At 34.3% G+C, this 27012-nt stretch overlaps 1 protein-coding gene across 1 annotated transcript; it reads right to left on the bottom strand.

Annotated features, from left to right (window-relative positions):
• Window positions 1–3966: 3966 nt before the first annotated feature.
• Window positions 3967–4917, bottom strand: LOC100917623 (olfactory receptor 5B12-like). Its single transcript, XM_003773985.1, has one exon. It carries the CDS (start codon window positions 4915–4917, stop codon window positions 3967–3969), a length of 951 nt encoding a protein of 316 aa, XP_003774033.1.
• Between the last annotated feature and the right edge of the window lie 22095 nt (window positions 4918–27012).

The raw sequence follows: 27012 nt of genomic DNA, 5'->3' as shown, positions 1-27012 counted from the left end.
TCAGTTTTCTTACCTATAAAACGGGGACAATTATATCACTCGCCCCACATGGTTTTTGTGAGGATCAAATGAAATAAAACTAATGTAAAGTGGTTTGTAAATTTCAAATTGTCAAATGAATGTTAATCATCATTACTATTTTTAATATAAACTCATGGAACATTATTAAAAATGATGGATTTCAAATCTATCCTATACCTGCCCTTTCCTTGAAAACAGATCTTTTTTGCTTTTTTCACAAGACATTCATATTGTAGATCTGAGTATAACCTGTCACTAGTGTTCTGTTACATGAAACCCTATTAAGTTTTATTCATGTCCTGTTAATGTTTCAATCATACTCAACTCTTCATGATGCCATTTGTAGTTTTTTGGGCAAAGATCCTGGAGTAGTTTACTATTACCAGTTCATTTTATTGATGAGGAAATAAAGTAAACAGGTTTAAGTGACTTGTTGAGGATAACATAGCTAGTAAGTATCTGAGACAAAACTGGATTTCAGGAAGATAAGTGTTCCTGACTCCAGGTCCAGTACTCTATTCCCCCTGTGCCTCCTAGCTGCATCATATAAGACCTACCTGAATTCTTTAGTTTGGTGGCAAGACTCCAACAGGGAAGATTAACCAAATAACTTAACTCAGAAGTTTTCAGTTAGAAGCCCAAGCCAGAGAAAAGTCAGAAGGGGTTTACTGGAAAAGCATTTCCCACTGTCTGGTGTTAAATACACCAAGCTCTCCAGGATATGGCCTGCTGTCCTCTGTCACTATTGCTGCATGAATCTTGGTGTCAAGAAGGTGATGAGATGAACTACAGTGTGAGGGTACTATTTCTGATTAAATGAATAATGGACGATCACCTTACTTTATGCTTGTTCTAGGTACAATAGTACAAATGGAGTCAGAAATGGTTTTCTATGGCTTGTGGCCAAGACCTGGGAGTAGAATGATATAAGCATGGGAACATCAGTGTCCTTAGGGGACAAAGACTCCTCTGAGGAACCCCAGAGCTCCTCATTTTGCTCCTCTAAAAACACACCATGGTCTATGGGGACTCGTATCACATTGACAAGATAATTCATGAGTGTTCTCAACTGTTGTTTGCAGGAATTCTCCATGGTACTTGGAAGATATGATTGCCCTCAGAAGAGTTAAGAAATCAAGGCCATGAATTCACTAGGCAGAAATCTGCTGGAGGTACCAGGTGGTCAGCAAGAAAACAGACAGGAGATAAGATAAATCCCTTAGCATTAGTCAGAGCCATTCTCATAATGCAACTTGAATTCATTTGCCACTATAAAAAGTAATGTTGGATTTCAAGAGATGGGGGCTGATGATAAAAGGGGTTTGATGAATTCTTAGGTGATAAAATCTTAGTGATAAAAAATTTAAAAAGAAAAGAACTAATGAATCATTAAAAATTGCACAGAAATAGAAGGAATTTTAGAAAGGACAGATAAACAGGATAGTGCTATTCTTGGTGAAAAGTAATAGAATAAAATACAAACAAACAAAAAAACATATATTTTAAAGGGATAACCATATCTCCCTATGCAACTTGCATCTATTCTTTTTATATTGAAATGTTTATGGTTATTGTTGCTTGTCAAATCCATCATCTAAAATATATCTTAAAATAATAAATATATTATAAAATAAATATATATAAATAAAAGAATAAAATTAAAATAATAAAACATGAAATGGCTGTCCTAATAAAATTCAATATAGGGAAGAGAAGGACAAAAAATTAATTAAATGCCTACTATGTGCCAGATATTCTCCTAAATGCTTATAAATGATATGACATTTGATAATCACAACAATCCTAGGAGAAAAAAATATAGCTATTTCCCCACTTTAACAAACTTAAATAGTAGTTAAATGATACCAAGATTCATGTAGTTAGTATCTGTGGTCATATTTGAATTTGGGGCTTCCTGTGACGCTTAGCCCAGTGCTCTATTCACTGCACCCCTTAACTGCAAACATGCCATTCTCCAAATAAATTATCTATATGCTGAATGGAAATTGAGGAAGTAGTATATCTTCTCCAGGGTCTTCCCTAATGCAACCATCAAAGTCTAAAGAAGAGCCATTGACCTTGTTAAAAATATTTTCCAGGTTCTCTCCTCAAGACTTGTAGTAGTTAAAAAGCCAATAAAGTACTAAGATCGATCACTTTTTATTCTATTAGGTGAGACTGGATTAAGCGTCATTTTAGTTTATTGTATCCCTGCTTCAATCAATCAAAATAATTGGGTTTTGTAGCTTTTTGCAAATAGATAATTTCAAAATTCACCTATAGAATCAGGCATTCGGAGGTAGAAGGCTACTAAGAAGATGCAGTTTGTCCCATACATGAACAAGAGTCCCCTTTGCAGTGTGGAAGAGATAATGGAGATGGAATTAATAATAAAATGTTGGCACAATCAGAGTATGGTGAGAAGGAGTAGCAAATTTTTCAGTTAAACCAATGAAATAAATATGCTAAAGAAGAAAATAGACATCAAAGTCATAAACAAAGAATCTCAATAAAATTCAGTGAGAATCAAAATGAGATGATTTTGTTTTCATAATCATTAAACCCACAAAAAATATCAGTGAACTTATTTTTTTTATTTAATTTTTTCCTCAGTGACCTAAAAACAAAAAATGTTTAATATTTGCTCTCTTTCCCTTCTTCCACTGTTCCCTCCTTGAGCAGGGAAGAATTTTGATTTAGATTATACATGTGCTGTCATGCAAATAACTTCCATATTAGCCTTGTTGGAAAAGAAAACAGTTTGCAAAAATAAAAATATTTTAAAAACATTATTTTTCAATCTGCATTCAGATTCTATCACATAAGTGTTTCAGAATTGTTTTGGGTCATTGTATTCTGAGAATAGTTAAGTCATTCACAGTTAATCATTTTTATAATTTTACTTTCACTGTGTACAATGTTCTTCTGATTCTGCTCATTTCACTTTGCCTCAGTTCTTGTAAGTCTTTCCATATTTTTTCCTGAAAGGTACTTGCTCATCATTTCTTACAGAACAAGATCATTCTGTCACAGTAACATACCACAATCTGTTCAGCCATTCCCTAATTGAGGCTATCCTCTCAATTTCTAATTTTTTTTCTGTGATCCTATTTCTAAAGGATTACCCAATTAAATAAGAGCGTTTATTTTTACTTTAAAATAGAACATGTTGATAACCGCATGGTGCAATGGAGAAGGATGGCCTTGGGGTAGGAAGATGTAAAATGATTTTTGGTTCTGGCTAGATAGCTTGATTTCTATCTATCTGAGAAATTCACTTGATCTGTCAGTGTTCCAGGCTCTCTACAAAGGTTATAAATAAGTGACAAATGTGGATAGGTAAAAGAAGATATCACACCGGAAGTACTCATTACAAAGGACTAGGATTGCAGCTTGAGGAGAATGGTAATTAACTTTTTGTAGCATTTTTCTCATAACAATTGATATATTTATTATATCTAGATAGATATAGATGGTGAAGATCTAGATTATATCTAGATAGATATAGATAAAGAAATCTATATAGATCTAGGTATAGATATCGAGATAGAATAGATGATATGCAATATCATCCCCAATTTAGGACAAGTAATCCAATGGGTAAGTGAAATATGCACAAGAGCTATTTTCAGTATTTGACATCATACCCAGTTCAATAGTTAATGTTCTTTACAAATTTAAAGTAAAATTTTTTGTGCTTCAGAAAATGTCACGGGGTGAAAACTAGAACTGAGATTTTAAATATTTCATATTTCCCCAAATCCTATAAACTGTAGATCAGAAATTCAGTAGCTGGAAATCTTCAGAGGGAAATGCTCTCCAGTTTAGAAAGAAAAAGAATAATCTATTTTGCCTTTTTAATGGAAAATACAAAGGGTGTAGGCCTTGAAAAATGGGTGCGCTATGAAGATTTGAGAAGAAAAGATGTATTATGTTTGCATCTCATTAAAAGGATAAACCTAATGATGACTTTGTACCCTGAAATATTTTAATGAAAGCACTTTTGACGTCTTTATTTCTCAGGCTATAGACCAAAGGGTTCAACATGGGAATAATTATAGTGTAGAAGACAGACACTACTTTGTCTGTATCCATGGAATGTCTGGAGCTGGGTTGTAAGTACATGAAGATTACTGTCCCATAGAATATGGATACCGCTGTGAGGTGAGAAGCACACGTAGAGAAGGCTTTCCGTTGACCCTCAGCTGAGCGTATCTTCAAGATGGCAATAAAGATAAATAAGTACGATATCAAGATAATAAAAAGGGCAAAAAAAACATTGAATCCTACGACAAAGAAAACAACCAGTTCTTTGACGTATGTCTCAGAACAGGAAAGAGCCACAAGTGCTGGGAAATCACAAAAAAAGTGATGAACCACGTTGGAACTACAGAAGTCAAAACTGAAGGTATTTCTTGTGTGAATGGAAGAATTCAGAAAACCACAGACATAGGAGCTAATAGCCAAACCAGCACACACATTAGATGTCATGGTGGTGGTATAATGGAGGGGCTTACACACCGCTGCATGGCGATCATAAGCCATAGCAGCCAAGAGATAACTTTCAACAGTGGAGAAGGCCACAAAGAAGAAAAACTGGGCAGCACATCCATTGTAGGAGATGAACCTGTCCTCCAGGAGGAAGATGCTCATTACCTTGGGAGTAATAGCTGAAGAGTAGCCAAAATCCACCAGAGAGAGATTACTGAGGAAAAAATACATGGGTGTATGGAGACGGGAATCCCAGGAAATCAGGACTATCAACCCCAAGTTCCCCACAACGGTGATAAGGTAGATGATGGTAAATATTATGAAAAGGGGGATCTGGAGCTCTGGAGCATCTGTTAATCCCACAAGGATGAATTCATTGATTTCTGACCTGTTCATAATTGCCATTTGGAAATTTGATTATTTACCTGTGACAAGAAAGAAACCATCAAAAATAATTCTATAGAATGAATAATTTTGTTATATAATACATTGTCAGAGACATATCTTGTATTAGGAGCAGAAATATTGGCCTGAGAAATAAGGAAGGTGAACATGGCAACTGTTCCAGGTCCTCCCAACTCAATTTTCCCAGATTCATTTTTGTATAAAAATTTTAATGTTATTCTTAACTTGTTTTTAATCTACTAAATTTAACAACTCAAAATGTGCTGTGTTATAATTTAAGTTTTAGGTATGTCTTGTTTGCTGAGAAAAATTAGCATGAGAAAATGTGCTAGGAAGTAGGGTGGAAAGGGGGTGTCTTTCTTATGATTACAGCTTACTCTGCTAAAGTATCTTATAACAGGAAACTGGCCAATGATTTTTATCCTTATGAGTCTGTGCTGAGAACTCATTAGATAAAATTCTTCGTGGATATCTGAGCAAACCCTTCAACTGTCACTATTCTGTAACCAAGTGGTTAAAAAGAAACCTTATTTTTGTTCTTGTTCGCTATGACTGGAACTGTCACTAGTCATCCAAGGTAAGCTTCAGAGGGTGGGCTTTTTGTCAACTTCTTGTTGCTGGTCCTTCATTCATTCATGGTCCATTCAAAGACATCAGGAAGTGATTCCCTAGCGTTCAAGTGAATTGGATTTATGTAAGGCAGAGCTGTGCCGAGCCACTTTCTCCTCCAGAGCCATTTGGATCCAATGGCAAGATATGACTGGAGATGGCCCTAAATGCAATAGAAGACTTTGACCCTTTAACTCTAAAGTCTTTAGGAGGTCTCAGTTTGCCCATCATTGATTAAGACTAGGTAAGATGGACTTACTGGTATTAGAGAAAGAGAATGACCTGCTGAATCTCAAATAAAGGAGATTCTTTAGGTCTTCCATCCCCCAGAACCTGAATAAAGCTAAAACTAGATAATCCTATTATTTTTTTCTCTCTTCCCCAACTCCAACTTTCACACTTCAACATACTTATTGCTTCTTCCTCCCTGACATCACAGTTCCTCAACTTACTCTTTCACATGACTTATTCCTCTGCTGCATCTCACTGGTTTCATAAGAAACTATCTTATTATCTTACTGATCTTGCCCTTGGATCTTTATCACAATTGCAGCCTTCACTCCTATAATCATGCAGCTGAACAAAGCTGGAGATAATCATGGAAACCATATTGACTGGGCTCCACTAAAAGTTTAAGCTACATAACCTTGACTGGGCTTTCACTGCTACAAAGCAATCCCTTAACTTCCTAATCAACTTGCTCTCTCCCTGACCACAGTGGCTCCTCAAAACCTTTTCATTCCCAAGATTTTATGTGACACTCTCTTCCTTCACTATATCTCACATGAAGATATGGCCCTTCCTCTTTTTCAGACATACTCTTTCAGGTTCACAATTGGCTTAATTTTGTTCTATTTTCCTCATCAGATTGCATCCTCTCTACCATGTCCATTCTTTCAGTTATTTTCAATGCCGTATTGAATGAATGCTAACTGCTTCCTCACACTCTAAAATCATGTCCAAATCTCCCTCATCCTCAAAAAAATTCTCATACTATCCATCTATCTTCACTAACTGTCATTTATGTTCCATTCTTGGTTCCTCACTCTCTTACCTCAAGACTAGTCATTTTTAATTTTATTCTATCTCTCTCTGTTCCTTTCTCTACTCTGACAGGACACCATCTCAGTGCCTCATTATCTCATGTAGATCTTACACCTTGAATTTCAATTCTTCTTATTCCTTATCTGTCTCTCGATTACAACCAAATGATATTGACCTTCTTTCTATACCTCAAGACATTCTAGTTCCCAATTCTGGGAATTTTCAATGGCTCTTCTCCATGCCTGGATTGTTCTCCTGCTTCATCTCCAACTTCTAGCTTTCCTGATTCCTTCAGGTTCCAGTTAAACTTCATCTTACATAACAAGCCTTTCTGAATTCCCCTTAATTCTATTTTAAATAGAGAAAAATGTTATCTAATCCTTTCATTCCAAACTCACACTCAGCAGAGAATTAGAGAGAAGGGAAATCTTCTTACAAACATATAGTAAATCAAAACAAATTTCCATGAATTTTTTTTAAAAGTCTCATTCTATTCTGAGTCTTTTACTTCTTGATCAGTTCCTGATTTATATGTTTCATCATGGTTCCTCATTATTTTGTTCCTGCTGCTGTTGGGTCATTTTTAATCACTTCCAACTCTTCATGACCCCATTTAGGGTTTTTTTGGGGGGGAAAAAGTACTAGAGTGCTTTGCCATTTACTTCTTCAACTCATTATATAGATGAGGAATGGAGGCAAATTGGTACCTTGCCTGGGGTTACACTCAGCAAAATGAGTATTCCTGATTTTACGCTCAATACTCTATCCACTTCATCACCTACCCACCCTATGATATTGCTAATGGTTCCCAATTCTTTTAAAGTTATTTGCTTTTACTATATTGCTGCAAAATTCTTCTCATTCTGTTCACTTCATTTAGCATCAGATCATACAAATCTTCCCAGGTCACTAAAATTGTCTCATAAATAGAGATAGAGATAGAGACAGATATAGATAAGATACTCTATTGACTTTACATTTTCATATTATGTCCATTCATAGTTCCCACAATATAAGCAGACCAACCTGAATTCATTTCCCCATGCATGATCTCATAATATATGCAATATATATATATATAAATTCTATCTTTATTATATATGATATATATTTTTATTATATAGTTTTGAGAATCACTCCTCTGCAAGTCAACAGCAATCTTGTAAAAAAAAAGGCAAAAGCTAAAATATTAAATTTAGAGCTAGCAAAAAGATATTGAAAGATATCTTTCTTTCAAATAAAGTAAAGTATAAGATAAAATTTTCATCCATTCCTCAGTTTATAGGCACCCTCTCAGATTATCATTCTTTGTCACTTTTATCTCCGATGTCAACAGATTCCTCTTTCTCTCTATGACTGTCTGGACAAAAGACTATGACTTTTTCTGGATTTCCCCATAAAATTCTGTCCTGAGATCCCGTAAATATGAAAGATCAATGAACCTTAAAAATAGAAAGATATTAAAGGAGGCTGAAGATTTTAGTCTAGACCTGATATGTCAACAGAGCAGGGAGTTCCCCATGCAGAAAACTCCTCTACAACTACAGAATGATAACTAATTTGTAAACTGTTATCATCTGAAACATTGAGATTAATTGATGTCCCATAGCTAGCATGTGTCAGATATAGATTTGTGAATTCAGGCCTTCTTGACTCCAAGGTCCAACAGGAAAGTGAATTGTATCTTCAGATACCAAATCTAGCATTCTTTCCACTGTATCATGAAGACCAACATTAGAATTTTGGCTGAACCGATTTGAGTTTCTAGGCCCAACTTTTTCCTATGTAAAATAAATGGTTTCCACTTTACAGGCTTCCAACATCCTTTTGCAGCTATAAATTTAATATTTTAGCTTCTGACCTTACAAGATTTCTGCCAATCTGCAGAGAAGTAATTCTCAAAGCTACATAGTAAAAATATCAAAGATATATATATCATATAGAATCCTACACATATAATTTATATATGTATTATATATAATAGAAATCATACATGGGGAAAGAAATGTAGATTGGTCTGCTTATATTGTGAGAACCGTAAGTGGACATAATGTGAAAATGTGAAATTAGCAGAATAAGACAGAATAGACCAAAGAATGACTTGCTGGAGATCTTGAAATATGTTGGATTTAAAATCAGGACAAGAATCCAAGTATCCTAATTCAAAGCTTACTAGAATTTCCCCTGTACCAGGATACCTGCCCTCTTGCATCATTGATGGAAATCATTCACCTCTCATTGCTTTTAAGGTATATAGACAGAGAGATAGAGATATAAATCTTTGCCACCATGAACCCAAAGCTCTATTTACTAAACTCTTCCACTTCGAATCCCTGGTTCTCTAAAAGGGGCTCCTCAAAGCCCAACACTCAAAACCTTTCTTGTTACTTTTGTAATTAGTTTCCATCATTCAAATGCTTGTTTATATTTTCTAGTGATTCATCTGTATTTTTTCTTAACCAAGAGAAAGTAAACTTCTTGAAGACAGGATCTGCTTTTATTTATTTATGCCTACACAGTCTAGCATAATACCTGGAAAAAGTAACTATTTAATAAATGGTAGCTGAATTGGACTAGTTGAATGAATTAAATTGAATACATAAAAAATATGAAATAAGATCTTACAAACAACAATAAAGATCAAGAATTTTCACCAAAAGTCTTCATAAATCCCTAGATTTAGAGCCAGGTCCTCCAGTCCAATACCATCACTTTTCTGATAAAAGAACTGAAATATAAAGAAGTTAAGATCGCTCAAGGTTTATAAGGTGGGGCCCATGTTGGAATGAAGAGTGATGAATTCTTCACTCTTTAAGGAAATCTGCAATGATAGGAAAACTAGTGATCTCAGAGGTAGGAAAACTGTAGTCTAGTCCACACTTCTATTAACTTATTCTATGACAGTAGGCAAGACTCTCCCATAACTTAGACCCTTAGTTTTCTCACTTATAAAGTGAGGAGTAAAGACTAGATGCTTTTTTCTCCATTCAAACCAAAGAAAATGATCTGTTTATGACTATGAAAGTCGAGCAATAATCTGACAGATGGACTTCTCCCAATAAAATCAAAACATCATTACTTAAAATACCTGGGAAAGATTCTTAAATTCATGGTGCACACTTTGTTATAAAACAGGAGAATAAAAATAAATTCATGAACAAGTATCAGTTTGTATCTTGGTGAGACCATTTAGTTGATGAGTAAGAAAATCTAGATTCAAATTCTGATTTCAATATTTCTCAGATATGTGAATGGAGGAAAGACATTTACCAAACCAAAGTCTGTTTCCTCATCTGTCAACTGGGATGAACTGCAATATCTTTCCCTATTTAATTTCACGGCCATAAATCATAAGACTATCATAGTGAAACAGTTATGAGGCTCAATGTGCCTGGAGTTAGGAAGAACTGAATTCAAATCTGGCCTCAGACACACTAGGGGCATGATCCTGGGCAAATTAATCTGTGTCTTAATTCTCTGGGAAATGAAATGGCAAACCACTCTAGCATTTTCTTCAAAAAAACCCATGAATAATTGTGGTGTGCTATGGTCCCACAGAATGACAGAGTCAGACATGATTGAACAACAATCAGCTAACAGAGTGAATATAGAACAAAGGCTGTGGAGCCAGTCATATTGAGTTCACCTGTTCCGGATACTATTTCTGAAATGAGATTGGACAGATTCAAACTTCTCTCAGTCTTATTTACCTCATCTGCAAAATGGGCATAATAGAGTATCAAAATGCTTTGATTCTGAATTCTCCATGCTAAAAGCTTGATGAAGAGTTATGATCTCAATTCTTGTCCTGTCTCTGGTTCTAACTTGCTGCTATCTTGGGCTTGATTTCTTTCTTTTATTTTTTTCTTTCTCTACCTCAATACCTCATTTGCAAAACTATAGAGGAGAATTAGAAAGTCTTTTCTAGATTTAATATGTGTGATCTATATATATTTAAAAACCATTTAATCGTGGCGTAATATAAAAAAATGTCCAGCAATAAAATGTGACACTGTCCCTTAAAATAATTAGGAAGAAAGTTTAAAATACAGATTATCTATATACTTTATAACGTGCCTTGGAGATCACAGAAATAAAATTAATAGAACTATTAACTACTAGTCAATCACCTGATCTAAAATGGAAGGTTATATGTTCAAATTATGGTTTTGTGTCTTGTGGGAACTTGGGCAACTACCCTGATCCTCTCTGAGTCACTTTCTTTATTAGTAAAACTACATGACATCTTTCAGTTTTATGATCCATTGAACTTTAACTATATGATACCATATGCATATGATTGAAAAATGATAATTTTGAACTTCTTACAGCCCCCATTTTTTCTTATATTGAACTTCTTACATGCCCCATTTTTTTCATATGTCACTAATATTTTAAACCTAAGTCTAGCCCTCGTATTAAAATCTGTCCAAGTTTTTCAAGATGGGTAATAAAATTCCAGGGGCCACCAGAGGCAGAGAGCATCTTCACTTACCTATCTTTCACAAGAAGTCTAGCTCATGGAAGAGAAAAGAGGTTCCATTGGAGAAACTGCTCCAGTGTTGAATAATCAGAGCGTAATAACTATTATACATGACTACTGCTATTGTATAGATTTCTGTGCAGATAAAGTCTTTAGCTTCACTAAGGTGTAGAAGAACTGTTTTGAGCCAAATAAATAAAAGAATAATGGGCAACTACTTGACCATATTGTTTTAATTTGTTCCTATTAAAAATCAAAATAACTGTTTTTAGGCTACCATTTCCAAAGAAAGACTTGGAAGTGAATCTATAAAGGAATGAGACTTCAGGTGCTCTTAGAGGGAAATACTCCAAAGAGAACATCCACAGCTCTTCAGTATTCTGGCTGCATAACATATGATTACACCCCTATTCTTTGGGGACACAATTCTGATTTCTTAGGTAAGTCATTAGTGTATTCAGCTGTTGCTATGAGGACTATTCCATGGTGCATTGGAAGACACATAATCTTAAAAAGAATTAAGAAATTAAAAAAAAAAAAACACAAGCCTTATATTGCAATAACATGTTGTAGAAAACAGGCAGGAAAGAGAAACACAGTGAACAAGACTTTAGGCTCCAGGCATTGAGGTTTCCCATAAAGCCACATAATTACATTGACCTCTTTAAAAATAAATGTCTGTCTGCTTATTTTCCATGTAATCATCAACCAAAGAAGTTGTTCATGTGAGTGATGGAGACTGAGGGAGTAGCATAGCTTCCTTTTTTCAGCCCACAACATGTCTCAAAATAATATCTGTAATGCAATCATTCAAACCTCAAAAGCTCTGTGGGTAATAGAAGCATGGGGATGGTTGGGGTGATTTGTGCATCATTCTTGTAGCAAGTAACTTAATTCTAGGAGAATCTAGTCTGGGTTCTCAGGAAAATGAAGGATTTGTTCTAGTATGCATCTGTCAAACTGAATGGCTTCCATAACTCTCCTTGAAGAGATAAATGGACAAATTAATCTTTAGAATCACAGTTTACTAGGAAAGAAAATTACTTCAGAGGTCATTTATTCCAGTTTTTATAAATTTTATAAATTTCGATTTGACTTTTACCTGAAGTTTTTCAAATCCATGAAAGAAGGGTTACTGAAGGGAAAGGATATTGGTATGTGGAGACAGAAGTTCTAGAATATCAGGACTACCAAGTTCCCCACCAGTCTCATGAGGCGAAGATAATGAAGATTATGAAGGGGAAAAAATTATTTTTAAAATGAAATAATAACAGTAGAGGAAAATGGGAAAAGAAATGAAAGCAATGCAAACAAACTATGAAAAGAAAATTAACAATTTGTTTTTTAAAAAAGGGACAAAAAATACGAAAGAAAATGAAAATCAGAATTTGACAAATGGTTTAGAAAAGGGGGGGGGGGGTCAAAACCTCATTGAAGAAAACAATTGGAATTGGACAAGTAGAAGCTAATGACTCCAGGAGACATAAGGAATGAAAAAAAAAATAGAAGAAAAAAAACATCATAGGAAATAAAATCTCATAAGATCATGATCTGAACAACAAATTATAGATGCTATCATTATCCTCATTTTCTAGAAGAGGAAACTGAGGAAGACAAAGATTAAATGACTTGCTCAAGGTCACAAATCCAGTAATTTTCTGAGATTTGATCTGAATTCAGATCTTTTTGATTCCAGGTTGAACACTATCCAAAACACCTAGCCATCTCAAAGAATCTAACCCCTAAATCATTCCTTATCCTTATTTTATTTGAATTCATTCCCAACTTATCTACTTCCTCCTTCCCTGTCATCTGTCTTGTCACTCTGATAGTCACTGGCTTCTAATGTTTGTAGTTGGTTTTTAAAGCTCTTCTCCATCTGTCTCCAATTTTTATTCCCAGATTGATTTCACGTTAGATTCACTTATGTATTTCATGTTCTAGAAAGATTGATCTACTTTCATTTCCCCAGTCATAATTTCCTATTCATACCAATGTTTCCTTGTATCAGGTGCTCCATATGCTTTAAATGTTGTATTTATTATGCTCTTCCTTTTGAATGCCAGGCTCCTTTAAAGTTGCTACTCCAATACCAACTTGTATTCTCAAAATAAAATCATTTTTCTCTCATGGTTAATGTTCAATTTGGACACTTTATATTGACTCTAAATATATTTTCTGTTGATTTATCTGTGTATGTATTGTTTCCTACATGGTAGAGTGTACATTTCTTGAGAGCAGAAATTGGTTTTGAGGCTTTTTCCACTTGTAAACACTTAGAGTGTAGCACAATACCTAGCTCAGAATGGACACTTAATAAATGATTATTTAATTGAATGAGTTAATTCAGACATGTAAAAAATGGATTAAGAAGACAATAGCAACAGTGGACACTTGATAAATGACTAGTTAGTTAAATGGATTAAATAATTTTTAAAAATATGAATTAAGAAGACCTAGCAAACAATAATTGAAATCAATAATTTCTATTAAAATTGTTCATATATTCCGATGTTGGTGCTAGAAGTGAACTAGGAAGTCAACTACTCAATCCTTTCCCACTATTGATAGAAGAACTAAAGAAATCAAATGACTTGCCCAAGATATACAATGGCAGAGGAAGGATTAGCGCCAAGGTCTCTGCTTTTAAATTCTAAGTTTGTTTTGGTTTTGTTTTGTTTTTTAAAGAAATCTGGTGTGGTCAAAAAGTCAATGAACTTGGAGGTGGGAGAGATGGAGTCTGGTCCTCCCTCTACTACTAATTGAATCTGTGACATTATTAAAGTCACTTCCCCTTAATTACTTCACCAGCAAAATGAAACAGCAAGATCAGCTGGTCTTTCCCAAACCTCAAATTGTACAATATGAGCTTGTATTTATAAGTATTTAAATCATGCTGCAATCTGATTGAAGAATTTTGACCATTAAAATACATAGCAAAAGCAGAATTTTTTTTTAATTCAAGGTTCAAAAGTTTTTTTTTTCTTTTCATTTTCTTTCTTTCTTTCCTTCTCTCTTCCTCGCTTCCTTCTTTTCTTCCTTCCTTCTTTTCTTTTTCTTTCCTTTTTCCTCCTTCCTTCCTTCCTTCCTCCCTTCCTTTCTTCTTCCCTTCCTTCCTTCCTTCCCTTCTTTTCCTTTCTTCCCTTCCTTTTCTTCCTCTCTCCCTTCCCTTCCTTCTCTCCCTTCCCTTCCTCCCTTCTCTTTTTTCTCTTCCTTCCCTTCCCTTCCTTTCTTCCCTTCTTCCTTTCCTTCTCTTCCTTCCCTTCCTTCTTTTTTTTCCTTTGAAATAGAGAAATAAATAACAAATCTATGAACTAGTGACGCCTAGTGGATTAGGAAGACCATTTTATCTAATTCCTAAATAAATTCAAAATTTGGCTCCATTATTTACTGGCATGACCTTTACCTTGGCAAATAAGTTGTAGAGTGAAGGACACATAGTTATTAAGAACTTAATTCTGAGCCTTCACAACCTAAACTCTCACAGTCTCAATTTCTTGATCTATAAAATAAGAATAACCAGAACTATCTCAAATGATTATTTATGATCAAATGAGATTTTAAAAATCTAAAGTCCTTGGCAAATCTTAAATTTGTTAGATCAATGCTAGCTGTCATTTTCTTTAATTTGACTATAAAAATATGAAATATTGTGGAAATGCTGCAAAACTTGTGATTCAGAATCTGTACTTTCACTCCAAAACAAGGTTGGCTTTCATGTGATACTCCTATTATAGAAGTAAATGTGAATTGTTATCAATATTCTCATGTCTGAGACCTACTTTAGGCTGAAGGCAAGACTCCAGTACCTTCATCACTTTTTAAAAGATAGAATTATTTAAATGATCTATTTCCTGTTCTGCTAATCTGGGTAGGATAAATAGCTAGATCGATAAGTAGGTATAGAATTTATAAATATTTATCAATTTCATTTATATTGTTAATGTCACATGGTTGTAGGAAATATTTTCTAGTTTCTTTTACATCTTCTTCATTGATTTATCTTTTTAATTTTAAATATGGTTTTTGCAATTCAATTTTCTTGATTAGATTAGCTAATGACGTTTCTTTTATGGGTATTTCAAAAATTATCTACTAGTTATTAATTCAACTTTTACTTTCAGTTTTGTTAATCTCTTAATTTTCAGAATTGTCATTTTTTAAATTTGTTGGTTTTAAGGAGGTTTTAGTTATTTGGATAATTCTTTGATTCAATATTTCTTTTATCAACGAAAATGTTTAGAAATATAAAATTTATCTTAAGTATTGTTTTGGCTATAACCCCTAACTTCTGGTATGTCATTTCATTATTGCCATTATCATTATTAAAAGTATTGATTGTTCTTAGGATTTGTTCTTTATCATACACAACCTTTAAGATTAAGTTATTTAATTTTCAATTAATTTTTATTCTTTGTTTCAAAGAGCCCATATCGAAAATAATATATTCAAATATAATGTGTGGTTCATATTCCAGAATAGTTGCCACTCATTGCCTTTCCTGGACCACTTCCACTTAAAATTTCCAGCTTCTTATCAAGATCTTAATTTTTCATTTCAAAAGAGAAGACACTGTCCTTGAATTTGTCCTATAAGCAATCAGTCCAGATCAGTGGGAAGGTAATGATACCATCTGTTGTTATTGTTTTACTTTAGTCATGTCTCTCTGACTCTTTGTGACCTCATTTGAGCTTTTCTTGGCAAAGATGTTGGAGTGGTTTGCCACTTTCTTCTCTTCATTTTATAGATGAGGAAACTGGGGAAAACAGGGTTAAGTGATTTGTCTGGAATAACACAACTAATATGTCTGAGGCTGAATTTGAACTCAGGAAGAGTTGCCTCTAAAGACCCATCTAGATGACCAGACATTTGTTCCACTAAAATGAGTCCAAAAGCAATCAGGATATGCTATCCAAACCTAAAGACCTTGAAATATTGGCTATAAATAAATGAAACTAGTGAATTTGAGGGAAAATTCCTCTTTTTAGGTCACCCACTCATTCTGCTGACTGCATGGGATAAAATTATGACCCTCGTCTTTTAAGAATACAGTTAATTTCTGAGGGAAATCATAGTGTATAGAAGATATGGACTCTTAGAGAAGTAAGAAATAAAAGACATAAGCTATTGAAAAGCAATATGTTGCAGTTACAAGATAGACAAGAATAACATAGGTGAGACTTAAACCAAATTGTCTTCTTTAAAAAGAAATATTAGAGGTGGAGCTAAGGTGATTGAGTAAAGGCAAGGGCATCTTAATTCTCTCCCAAACCCTTCCAAATACCTTCAAATAGTGACTCTAAATAAATTCTAGAGCAACAGAGCATACACAATGATGGAGTGAAACAATCTTCTATTTTAAGACGACTAAGAAAGTAAGCAGGAAAGGTCTGTTATTCCATGATGAGAGAGAAGTATCATCCAGCACAAGTCATGCTAGCATACACTGGGCTCCAGCAAACCAGGAGCAGGTCTCAGGGTAACTGAATCAGTGGCAGCAGTGACTATTTCCAGACCTCTTAACCCACAGATAGTAAAGGGATCAGACAAAATGTTAAAAGATTTACAGGGGTCAATAAATAAATTTTTAAAAAAAACCTGAATAGGTCAAATGGAAAAAAAGATACAAAACTTCACTGATGAAAATAACTCTCTAAAAAAGAACTGGACAAATGGAAAAAGATTGTTATTGAAGAAAATAATTTCCTAAAAGTTACAATTGGGCAAATAGAATGAGACATCAAGAAAAATAAAATAAAATCAAAAGAATAAAAAATTTACATACAAGAATTCTGATAAAGGCCTCCTTTCTAAAATATATAGAGAATTGACTCAAATTTATAAGAATACAAGCTATTCTCCAATTGGTAAATGGTCAAAAGATATGAACAAATAATCTTTAGATGAAAAAATTCAAACCATTTTTAGTCATATGGAAAAATGTATGTATTTCTCATTCTCTTTCATTCTTTTTCATTCTTTTGATCTTGTTTCATTGTTTCTTGATGACTCAAAGTCATTAGCTTCCATTTGTTCAATTCTAATTTTTAAGGAATTATTTTTTTCAGTGAACTTTTTTTACCTCCTTTTCCACTTGACAAAATTTGACAAATAAAATTTGTTTATATATGTGTATGTGTGTGTGTGTGTGTGTGTATACATAAAGAGAGAGGGGGGGGGAAAGGGAGGGAGAGGGAGGGAGGGAGAGGACAATGTGAATTACAATGTAGTATTTTCACTCTTTTTGTTGTTGTTTGCTTTCTTTTTCATTTTGCCCCCCTTTCCCTTATTTTTCTTGTGCAGCATGATGAAATGTGGAAATATATATAAAAGAATGACACATAACATATATTGGATTAGTTGCTAAAAAAGAGAATGAGGAAAGGAAGGGAGAAAAAATTTGAAACAAAGTTTTGCAGGGGTAAATGTTGAAAGCTATTTATGCATATATTTTGAAAATAAAAAGCTAAAAAAAGAGCCTAAACATTATCTTTCAAGATATTATGAGGGAAAACATCTCTGATATTTTAGAATCAGAGGGTAAAATAGAAATTGAAAGAATCCTCTTGATCATTTCTTAAAAGAGATCCCCAAATGAAAACTCCCAGGAATATTATACCCAAATTCCAGACGTCTCGGATTAAAAAAAAAAATCCTACAAGCAACCAAAAAAGAAATAATTCAAATATCATAGAGATACAGACAGGATAACACAAGATTTAAATTTTTCTACGTGAAAGGATTGGAGGATTTGAAATAGGATATTCTGGAGAATAAAAGTGTTAGGATTACAACTAAGAATCACCTAGAAAACTAAACTAAGTATAATCCTTCAAGGAGTGGGGTGGAATTGTCTATTCAATGAAATAAAGGACTTTCAAGCATTCCTAATGAGAACATCAGAGTTCAATAGAAAACTTAACTTTCAAATACAACAAAAGAAGCATAAAAAGGTAAATAGGAAAAAAGAAATCATAAGGGATTTGATGAGGTCAAACTGTTTATATTCCTACACAAGGAAAATCACATTTACAACTCCTAAAACTTTCCTATTATTAGGTCAGTTAGAAGTATACATAGATAGAAAGCAGAAATATGAGTTGAATATGATTGTATGATTACCCAGAAAAGTAAAATTAAGGGATGATAAAGAATGGCTTGAAAGAAAGGAAAAGAGAGATGTAGATTAGAATAATTTATCTGACATAAAAGATGCCCGAAAATGATTTTAAAGTGGAGAGGAAAATGGGGGAAGTGGGGAGGGGAGCACATGAGGGGAGCACATGAACTTTACTTAAAATTGACTGCAAAAGAGAATAATATACATACCCAGTTGGAATAGAAATCTATCTTACCATTCAGAAAAGTAGAAAGGAAAAGGGATAGAAGAAAAGGGAGCTGATAGAAGCGAAATAAATAAGAAACAAAGTACTTTTGAGAAAGGAGAGACAGTAGAATAAACAGGGGAAGAGGATGAAGAGAAATAGATAGTAATCACTACTGTAAAAAAATTTACAGTGAGTTTCTTTGATAAAGATTTCATTTCTCAAACATAAAGAAAACTGAGACAAATTTATAGAAATAAAAGTTCTTTCTATTGATAAATAGTCAAAGAATGTGAACAGGTAGTTTTCAGATAAAAGAAAAATGCTCTAAATTACTATTTATTAGATAAACGCAAATTAAACAACTCTGAGCTTCTACCTCACACCTATCAGAGTGGCTAATGTGACAAAATGAAAATAACAAATGTTTAAAGGGATTGGAAAAAATTGAAACATCAGTGTACCATTGGTGAAGTTGAATCACTGCTTTAACCATTCTGGAGAGCAATTTGAAACTATACCCAAAGGGCTATAAAAATCATGCATATCCTTTAATCAAGCAAGACCACTGGTGAGTCTGTATTTGAAAAAAATAAAAAAATGAAAGGCCCAATGTGTAGCAAAAATATTTATAACAAGTCTTTTAGTGGAGTCAAAGAATTGGAAATTGAAAGGATTTCCATCAACTGGGGAATGACTGAACAAGTTCTTGTATATGATTATGATGAAATATTATTGCGCTTTAATAAATAATGAACAAGATGTGTGAGAAACACATGGAAAGATTTATATGAACTAATGCAAAGTGAATTAAGCGGAACCAGGAGAACATTGTAATTTAAATATTGTACAATGATCTGCTATGAATAATCTCACTATTGTAGGCCATACAATAATCTAAGACAATTCTGTAGTACTTATGCGAAAAGGTTCTGACCATCTCCAGAGAAAGAACTGGGGAAGCCTGAATGCAAATCAAAGATACTTTTTCTTTATTTTTCTTATTTTTCTTTTATATTTTCTTGGTTGTGTTTTCTTTCATAGAGTGATTTACATAAAAATGTGTCTCACATAACTACACTTATATGGCCTATGTCACATTGTTTGCCTTCTCAATGGGAGAGGGGAAGTAGGGAGAGAATTTTGGGGGAAAATTGGGAAAAAAATATTTTTTCCATGTAATTGGGAAAAATAAGATGATATGGACCACTTGAAAGCCATAGATTTCTGTGTGGGGGAAAAAAAGGGTTCAGGTTAGGTATAAAGTACTAATAATGAAAACACCAAGATTAGAGGCTATTTTCACTTCCTAGAATTTAACTGAGCTGGAGGAAAATAACACCCTAGAAGAAAATGGAAATGAAGGGAAAATATTAATGTAGGAATTAATTATGTTCAGTTCTAAGTGCAATCTAAAACTAATATTAATAAATTGGAGAGCATTCAAAGGAAGGCAGCCAACCCAGAATAAAAAAGGACCTGGAGTTCATGTGATATGAGGAACAATTCAAATAATTGAAGGCGTTAAGTCTAGAGAAGACTAGGGAAGAAATATAACTATCTTCAAGAATTTGAAGGGTACTTGTGTGTAAAATGAATTCTAATTGGGCTGCAAAACTAGGAGGGATGAATAGAAAATATTGAGGCAAATTAAGGTTTAATATTCTGAATGAATTTATTAAGAGATAATGGCTTTTACCACGTTGAAACTCTCTAAGTAGATTCTGAGTGATCATTCTTCAGTAGTATGACATGGGGATTCTGAAATCCCTTGCAACTTTCTATTTCTTTGATTCTATGATTCTAGTCCAAATCCATAGTGAAATTATTTGTTACATAAATTTATTACATAAAAACACACAAAGAGAAAAAATTAGAGTTATATAGAGACTTATCTAGATAAATCAGGATTGTTTTGTTTTCAATATACAGAACTATGATATTTTGATACGTCTTATTAGGAAGCTCTTTGATTATTACCTTTGGAGATTTATTTAAATTAGGTGAGTAGGACATCTTCTCACAAAGAATAGTCCAACAAAAGTGGAATGGGCTGACCTAGAAAGAACTAAATTCCCCTTAACGGAGAACGTGAGATAGAGAACAAATTGTTAGGAACATTGAAGAAGAAATTCTTGTTCAAGGATGAACAGGAATGAATTACCATTAGGTCATTTCCAACTTTGGGAAGCTCTGATTAACAAACTGAATACAATGATTTATCATTTAAGAAAGAGTTGGAGAAGCCTCTCAATTTGATATGGTTCCAAGCTGGAATGAAACATGGCCCTTCATTCTCTTCAGAATCCAGGCTGAGCTGCTAGAGTTAGGACTTGCCATAAGGGTATTCCATATATCATTTCAACTTTTCTCAAACCTGTTTCTCCCAGGAAAAGGGCACATGATATTTCTTGAGTTCCTGAATTCAAAAAAGAACATTGAGACTTATAATAATCTGGGAAAAGGAAATTGTGTAACTTCTCCCTTATTCTCTCTTCTCTTTTGTTAATGATTACATGGAAAGTATGTTAATAGACATTTCAAACAAGCCAGTGAAATTAAGTGAAATCATGAGAATCCATTCTACTTGGACCCTTAACTATCTTGCCTCATCTCTGATGAGACATGTTGCTTTCTATAGAGCTCTTAGACATTATTTCTTAACTCTCTGAACATGAATCATGGAAAAGCTCTGACAACAACAGTTTAATACCCTAGTGACTTCGTTCAGAATTCATGGATGTGTCCCTGAAGACTAGGGGTATAATTTGCATGTTATTCAGTCAACATGATGAGGAAGTATAGATGCCCTCCAATGAATAATTTTCCCCCTAAAAGAGCCTATGTTTACAAAGACTTTCTACAAATATTCTCATACCCCTCCAGATATGGAAAGTAGATTTTGACTCCATTTGAATTTATTTAAATGTAACAAAAAGTATTGCACCATTGTACCATTTTCTCTTTTATTTCTTTGCCTAGAAGCAGTTCTTCCAAGTATTAGTCCAGTTTCTGACTTTATTTCAAGAAAAATCCATGCCATCATGATAGCGTAGAATGAGTCATTGTTCTTGAGAATTCTGATTTTTCAGTAGCATGAATTAGAGAAAAGTTAGTTCATTATAGCCTCTTCTCTTTTCCATGAACGCATTTAATTGAAGATGAGTAAGTGAAAGTACTGTTCTACTCTTACCCCCTTGAAATTCTATAACCAGTTCTGAAGATCTTAAATAAGTCATCTAACATTAATGTTAGATTTTTCCCTAAGTTATAATACTGAAGCCATGTAAAATCTAAAAAAGGAAAAGGGCTGTCCAGCATAAAAAATCACAGGTTTTCAACCCCACGTGCTTAAGGTGTCATATCCTAATAGATTAAAGACTTCGTGCTAGAAGAGACTTTAAAGATCACGTGATTGTGTACATGAAGAAATGGAAACCCAGAAAGTATAAGGCTCTGGGCAAAGCAGAACTAGAATTTGGCCACAATACATCATACCCTAACTAGTTTATAAATCTTTTATCTTCACCTCTATTTTAAGGAACGTTATAAAGAACGACACAGAATTTGTCTAGTCTTTCCCTGGAGCTATAAGGGGAAAATTTTTGAATTCTTTTTATTGCTGAAATTTTATTAAATTACTCTATACTATAAGTAGTTTGAAATGCATACATCATTTAGTGTTAGATCTAGATATTTAATTCTAATAAAATATAAAAACAAATCCAAATTATTTAAATGAGGTGGAGAGAGGATTTGATTTTCCTAAAATTATTGAGCAAATTGGTGGTAGAAGTAGTACTAAAAGCCAGATTTCCTAAATCAAAGGTCACTACTGTTTTTATCATGCCAGACATCTTTAAAAAGTTCAGGATTGGGAGAGTACACTGGTATTTTTTTATTGTTCATCCCATTTTAAAGTTGAGGAAACTGAGATTTTAAATTACTTGCCCAGGATCATACATATAATAAGTGTCTGCGGCTGGATTTAAAATATTGTTCTTCCACATTTCACATCTTTATTTTTTCTCTGTCCACTATTCTATGTGGCTGGCAATAGATCATTAAACTAAATGGGGGGAGGGGAAGGACTTTAGAGAACATGTACTTTTTCTGATGAGAAAACTGAGGCCCTAACAGGTAAGGTTCTTAGCTGAGATAGCCCATGGAGAAAACAGTAGAATTAAAACTCAAATTTAAGTTTTTTCAACCCCAAACCAAAAAGTCTTGCCTCTTCTTCCTTCCCCCATTATCACTAATTCACATATCTATTTGTTTTCTTGGGCATTTCAAAGTACTTTCTAAAGAACCATCAATCTTAAAAATCTCTTCCAGCTATTGCAAAAGATGATATTTTGTTTTGATTGTTAGATATCCCACTATCAATCAAACCCTTGATTTTAGAAGCTGTAAATGCATAGATTACATTACACAGTTTTCATGCAGCAAAGAACTTCCTCATTTTTTTAGATGAGCTAACTAAGGTCTAGATTGTGGAGAAGATGATTAATATCACAAAGTTGGTCATATTGGCAGGACTAGAACTCAGTTCTCCCACCTCAGAGCTCACCAGTCTTGTTATTACTCCAGACTTTCTTAAGGAGTTCAGAGTTTGGAATTAAAAGAACTTTTTTTTTTTCAAAGCCTAGTTCTGTTATGGAAACTTAAACAAACTAGAAAGACATAAGAAGTGATGATGAGTTAAGTAAATAGAACCAGGAAAACATTGTACCCAGTTACAACAAGATTATATGATGATCAATTGTGATGGATTGGCTTGTCTCACCAATGCAGATGATCCAAGACAATTGTAACAGACTTGGGATGGAAAATGACAACTATATCTGGAGAGAGAATTGGTGAGACAATGTAGTTTGAACCACAGTATTTTCACTTTTTTGTTTGTTTGTTTGTTTTTGCTTTTTCTTTCTCATTTTTTTTCCCTTTTGGTCTCATTTTTCCTTTACAATATGACAAATATGGAAATATATTTAAAAGGGCTGCACATGTTTAACTTATTGTTGTCTTGAGGAGGGAGGAGTTAAAAGAGGGAGAGAGAAAAAATTGAGGACACAAAGCCTTACAAAGATCAATGTTGAAACCTATCTTTACATGTATTTGAAAAAATAAAATACTATTCATATGAAAAAGAAACTTGAGCTAGTCATTGAATCTTGCTGGGCTTTTGTTCCTTCATCAGTAAAATGAGGAGACTGGTCTTGATGACCACTTAGATCACTCCCAACTTGAAATCCATGAATATATGAAGACTTTTGGTTGAAATGCTTGATGTTTATCATTGTTTGCTAGAACTTTCCTATTCCATCATTTTTACAAGGTTCAATTTAATTCATTTAATTAATTCAATTCAACAAGCATTTATTAAGATGTCTCCCATCATGTGCAAGCATTGTGTTAGGCTCTAAGGAAAAACAAACCAAACCAATTCTTTCCCTCATAGAACTTAATAAGTATAAATATACCTACATACATATACATTGTGTGTTTGTACATAAACACACGCACATGTCAATTGAAAATATTTGCTGTCAGTATAAAGCACTATGGGGGAGGCTCTAATAATTGGAAGAACTGGAAAGATTTAGTGTAAGTGTTGACACTTGAGCAGCCATTTAGGAAGTGAAGTATTCTAAGAAGAGATTTTACTAATCTCTATTTACTATAGAATTTACAGCTATGGGGGAAAGCTTATGCAAAGGCACCTAAGTGGGAGATGGGAAATCATAGCTAGGGGAAGGGACAGAGATTACAATATCTGGAATGTGGCACATGTGAGGGTGACGAATGTGAAATAAATCTAGAAATATGGATTGAAGAGACATGGTTAAGAGCTTTAAATGCCAAAGAGAAGAGTGTGTCTAATTTTTTGAAACAATTGGTAGCCACCTAAAGAGCCCCTGAGGCTTAGAGGGAAAGAAAAGGCAGAGCTGTTCTTTAGGAATATCAATTTGATGATTCTAAGGTAGATGTATGTTTTAAAGGAAGGTTTTTTTGGTATAATGTTGAAGTCTGGTACATTATTGTAGATGGCAGAGAAGGAAGAAGTAATGAGATAATTAAATTAAAATTAAGTGAAGGAATGTTTGAGGAAATAAATTGGACCTGGAGTCAAAAAAAATCTGAGTGAAATCAGATCCCTTACTAACTGTTAATTTATGGTTAAATGGTTTGACCACAACCTGCATCACCTGTGGTCAAATCATTTAACCTTTTCTTGCCCATTTTTTCCTCTGTATAATGGAGATAATAATAGCACCTCCTTTCCAGGGTTGATATGAGGATAAAATTAGAAGGTGTCAGGTGCTACACCATTGCATAAATATGCTTTTCTGGTATCTTTGTTTCCCTCTAATTGCTCCTTTAAATATGTATAGCTATAAGGGACTTTGACTTTAAATATATAAAATTAAGAGTCTTTGCAGTCAGATCTGGCTGGCAAATCTTACTCTTCTACGACTTCTTGTTCAGTCTCAATACTGAATCCTAACAAGGATCTAGAACAGTGGTTCCCAAAGTGTGGAATTTTTCTTATCTGTATGATCCTGCTCAGGTCACTTAACCTCTCTCTGCCTTGGTTTCCTCATTTATAAAATAGAGATAATAACCACACTATTTCACAGGGTTGTTATGAGATCAAAATGAGTTTCTAGAACTTAAAATTCTTAGCAAACCATAAATTGCTAAATAAATGTTAGCTGTTATTTTCTATAGACTGTGAAGGGTCAAAGATAGTGGGGAACCTTCAGTGCAGTAAAAGGAACCCTGCTGACGTGTCTGCTTTGGCTCCCCATCACCTTTGGGAGCATCTCGCTCTTCCTGAGAAGTCAGGGGTGTGACAACCTGTGTTGTAATTACAGCAAGTGATACCTGGTGGCAAGGAGACATCTGTGCACAATAGCAAATTGTTTATGTGGTCCCACATGCAGTATCCCATAGTTAGGGCAAGCTCCCCCCAGAAAGGGGGACAAAGATGGGGTCTGAGGTGGGAAGTTCAAGGGTGTTTCTCGCCTGCCTTCACTTCCACCTATGCCCCCTCATGTACCTTTGGGGTATCCTCTACTTCCTGATCCCCTCCTCCCACCCCCACTCCCCGCTTTCATGGGTGGGAGAAGGAGCAGGCGGTCGGGGACATCATCAGCACCTCCAGCACAGTTTTGCTCTCCTCCTACATCTGAATACAAGAGGCACTACTTAAAGCAAGAGAGGAGGGATGGGATACCTTTGGATTGAGAATGGAAGCCTACCCTGTGATTGAAGAACCTGACCCTAATGAGCCTCCAGGTCAAATCAGAAGACACAGTCCTTGTAATCTGGAAGTTATCAAAGATCTGAAAAAAGCTTTTACCCTCTATGGGCCTACATCATCTTATATTGGGATATTATTAGAGAATTTAGTTTATGAAATCCTAATCCTTAATGGCTAGAAATCTATAATAAAAACATCACAACCAAACCAAAGCCTTATTATTGACCCAGTGATTGTGGCTAGAATCTTGTTAAAAGCCATTAAACGTGTAATGCAATTATCTGGGATAGGACCTGAAAAGATATATTCCTTTTATACCAATATACAAATTAATGTATTCTGTGAAACCATCCCAGAATGCAAATTTTATTGGCTACAGCTCCAAATTTTATGCACAGGAACCCTTTACAGATAGCCTGGCTATTACATAATTGGGCATAAGTTTTTGAAGAAAAGGTTTCTAAGATCCCTCTTAAAGGCCTGTCTTTATGGATGCATCCAAATGTAACGTTTGTGCTGTTTATTCTCCTGACTTAACTATGAAAAGAGTAGTCAGAACTTCTGCATCAGTCCATGCAACAGAATGGGTTGTATGCAATTATGCTAGCTTTCACTCATTACCCAGGAGATGTAAATATAATATCTGATTTAGCCTGATTCAGTAGGGGTGGTACAAAGAATTGCCATAGCCCAAATAAAATGTGTATCCTCTAACATATTTTAGTTTTTTAAGAAACTTCAGGAGCAAGTGAGAAACTGCCTATATAAGTATTACTTCTTGAATGTTCCCGCTCATACTGGTCTTTCAGGACCTTTTTTTTTAATGGAAACTCAAAGGTAGATTGCCTTCTCACCATGTTAGCCAACATTTCCCAGGCAGCCCAAGAATCTCATTCTAAAGATCATCAGGCTGCTCAAGCTTTACGTTTGCAGTTTGGAATAACAAGAGGAAGCTAGGAGCGTAGTAAAAGCCTGTACAGCTTGTCTTCCTTTCCACGTTCCTATGCTCTCTCCAGGGAAGAACCCTCATGATTTGAGGCCTAATGCAAGTTGGCAGATGGATGTGACCCATTATAAATCATCATGGCTTTTACCCATGTTTCCATGGATACCTTCTCAGGATTTACTTTTGCAGTACTAGCAAAAGAGATGACCTGAGTGGTCACTGAATGCCTTACACAGGCCTTTGCAATTATAGATGTGCCACAAGCAATAAAAACAGATGATGGACCTGCATATACTTCCAAACATTTCTCACACTTTTTTAACAGTATCAGATTTCACACACCACCGATACCCTTCATTCTTCAAAGACAAGGAATTATACAGAGGAGGAACAGAGCTATCAAGATACTTTTCCAAAATCA

This window comes from Sarcophilus harrisii, chromosome 6, assembly GCF_902635505.1.
Source record: "Sarcophilus harrisii chromosome 6, mSarHar1.11, whole genome shotgun sequence".
Classification (NCBI taxonomy): Eukaryota; Metazoa; Chordata; class Mammalia; order Dasyuromorphia; family Dasyuridae; genus Sarcophilus; species Sarcophilus harrisii.
Note: the sequence above shows the minus strand (reverse complement) of the source record. Positions and strands in the feature narration are given on the sequence as shown.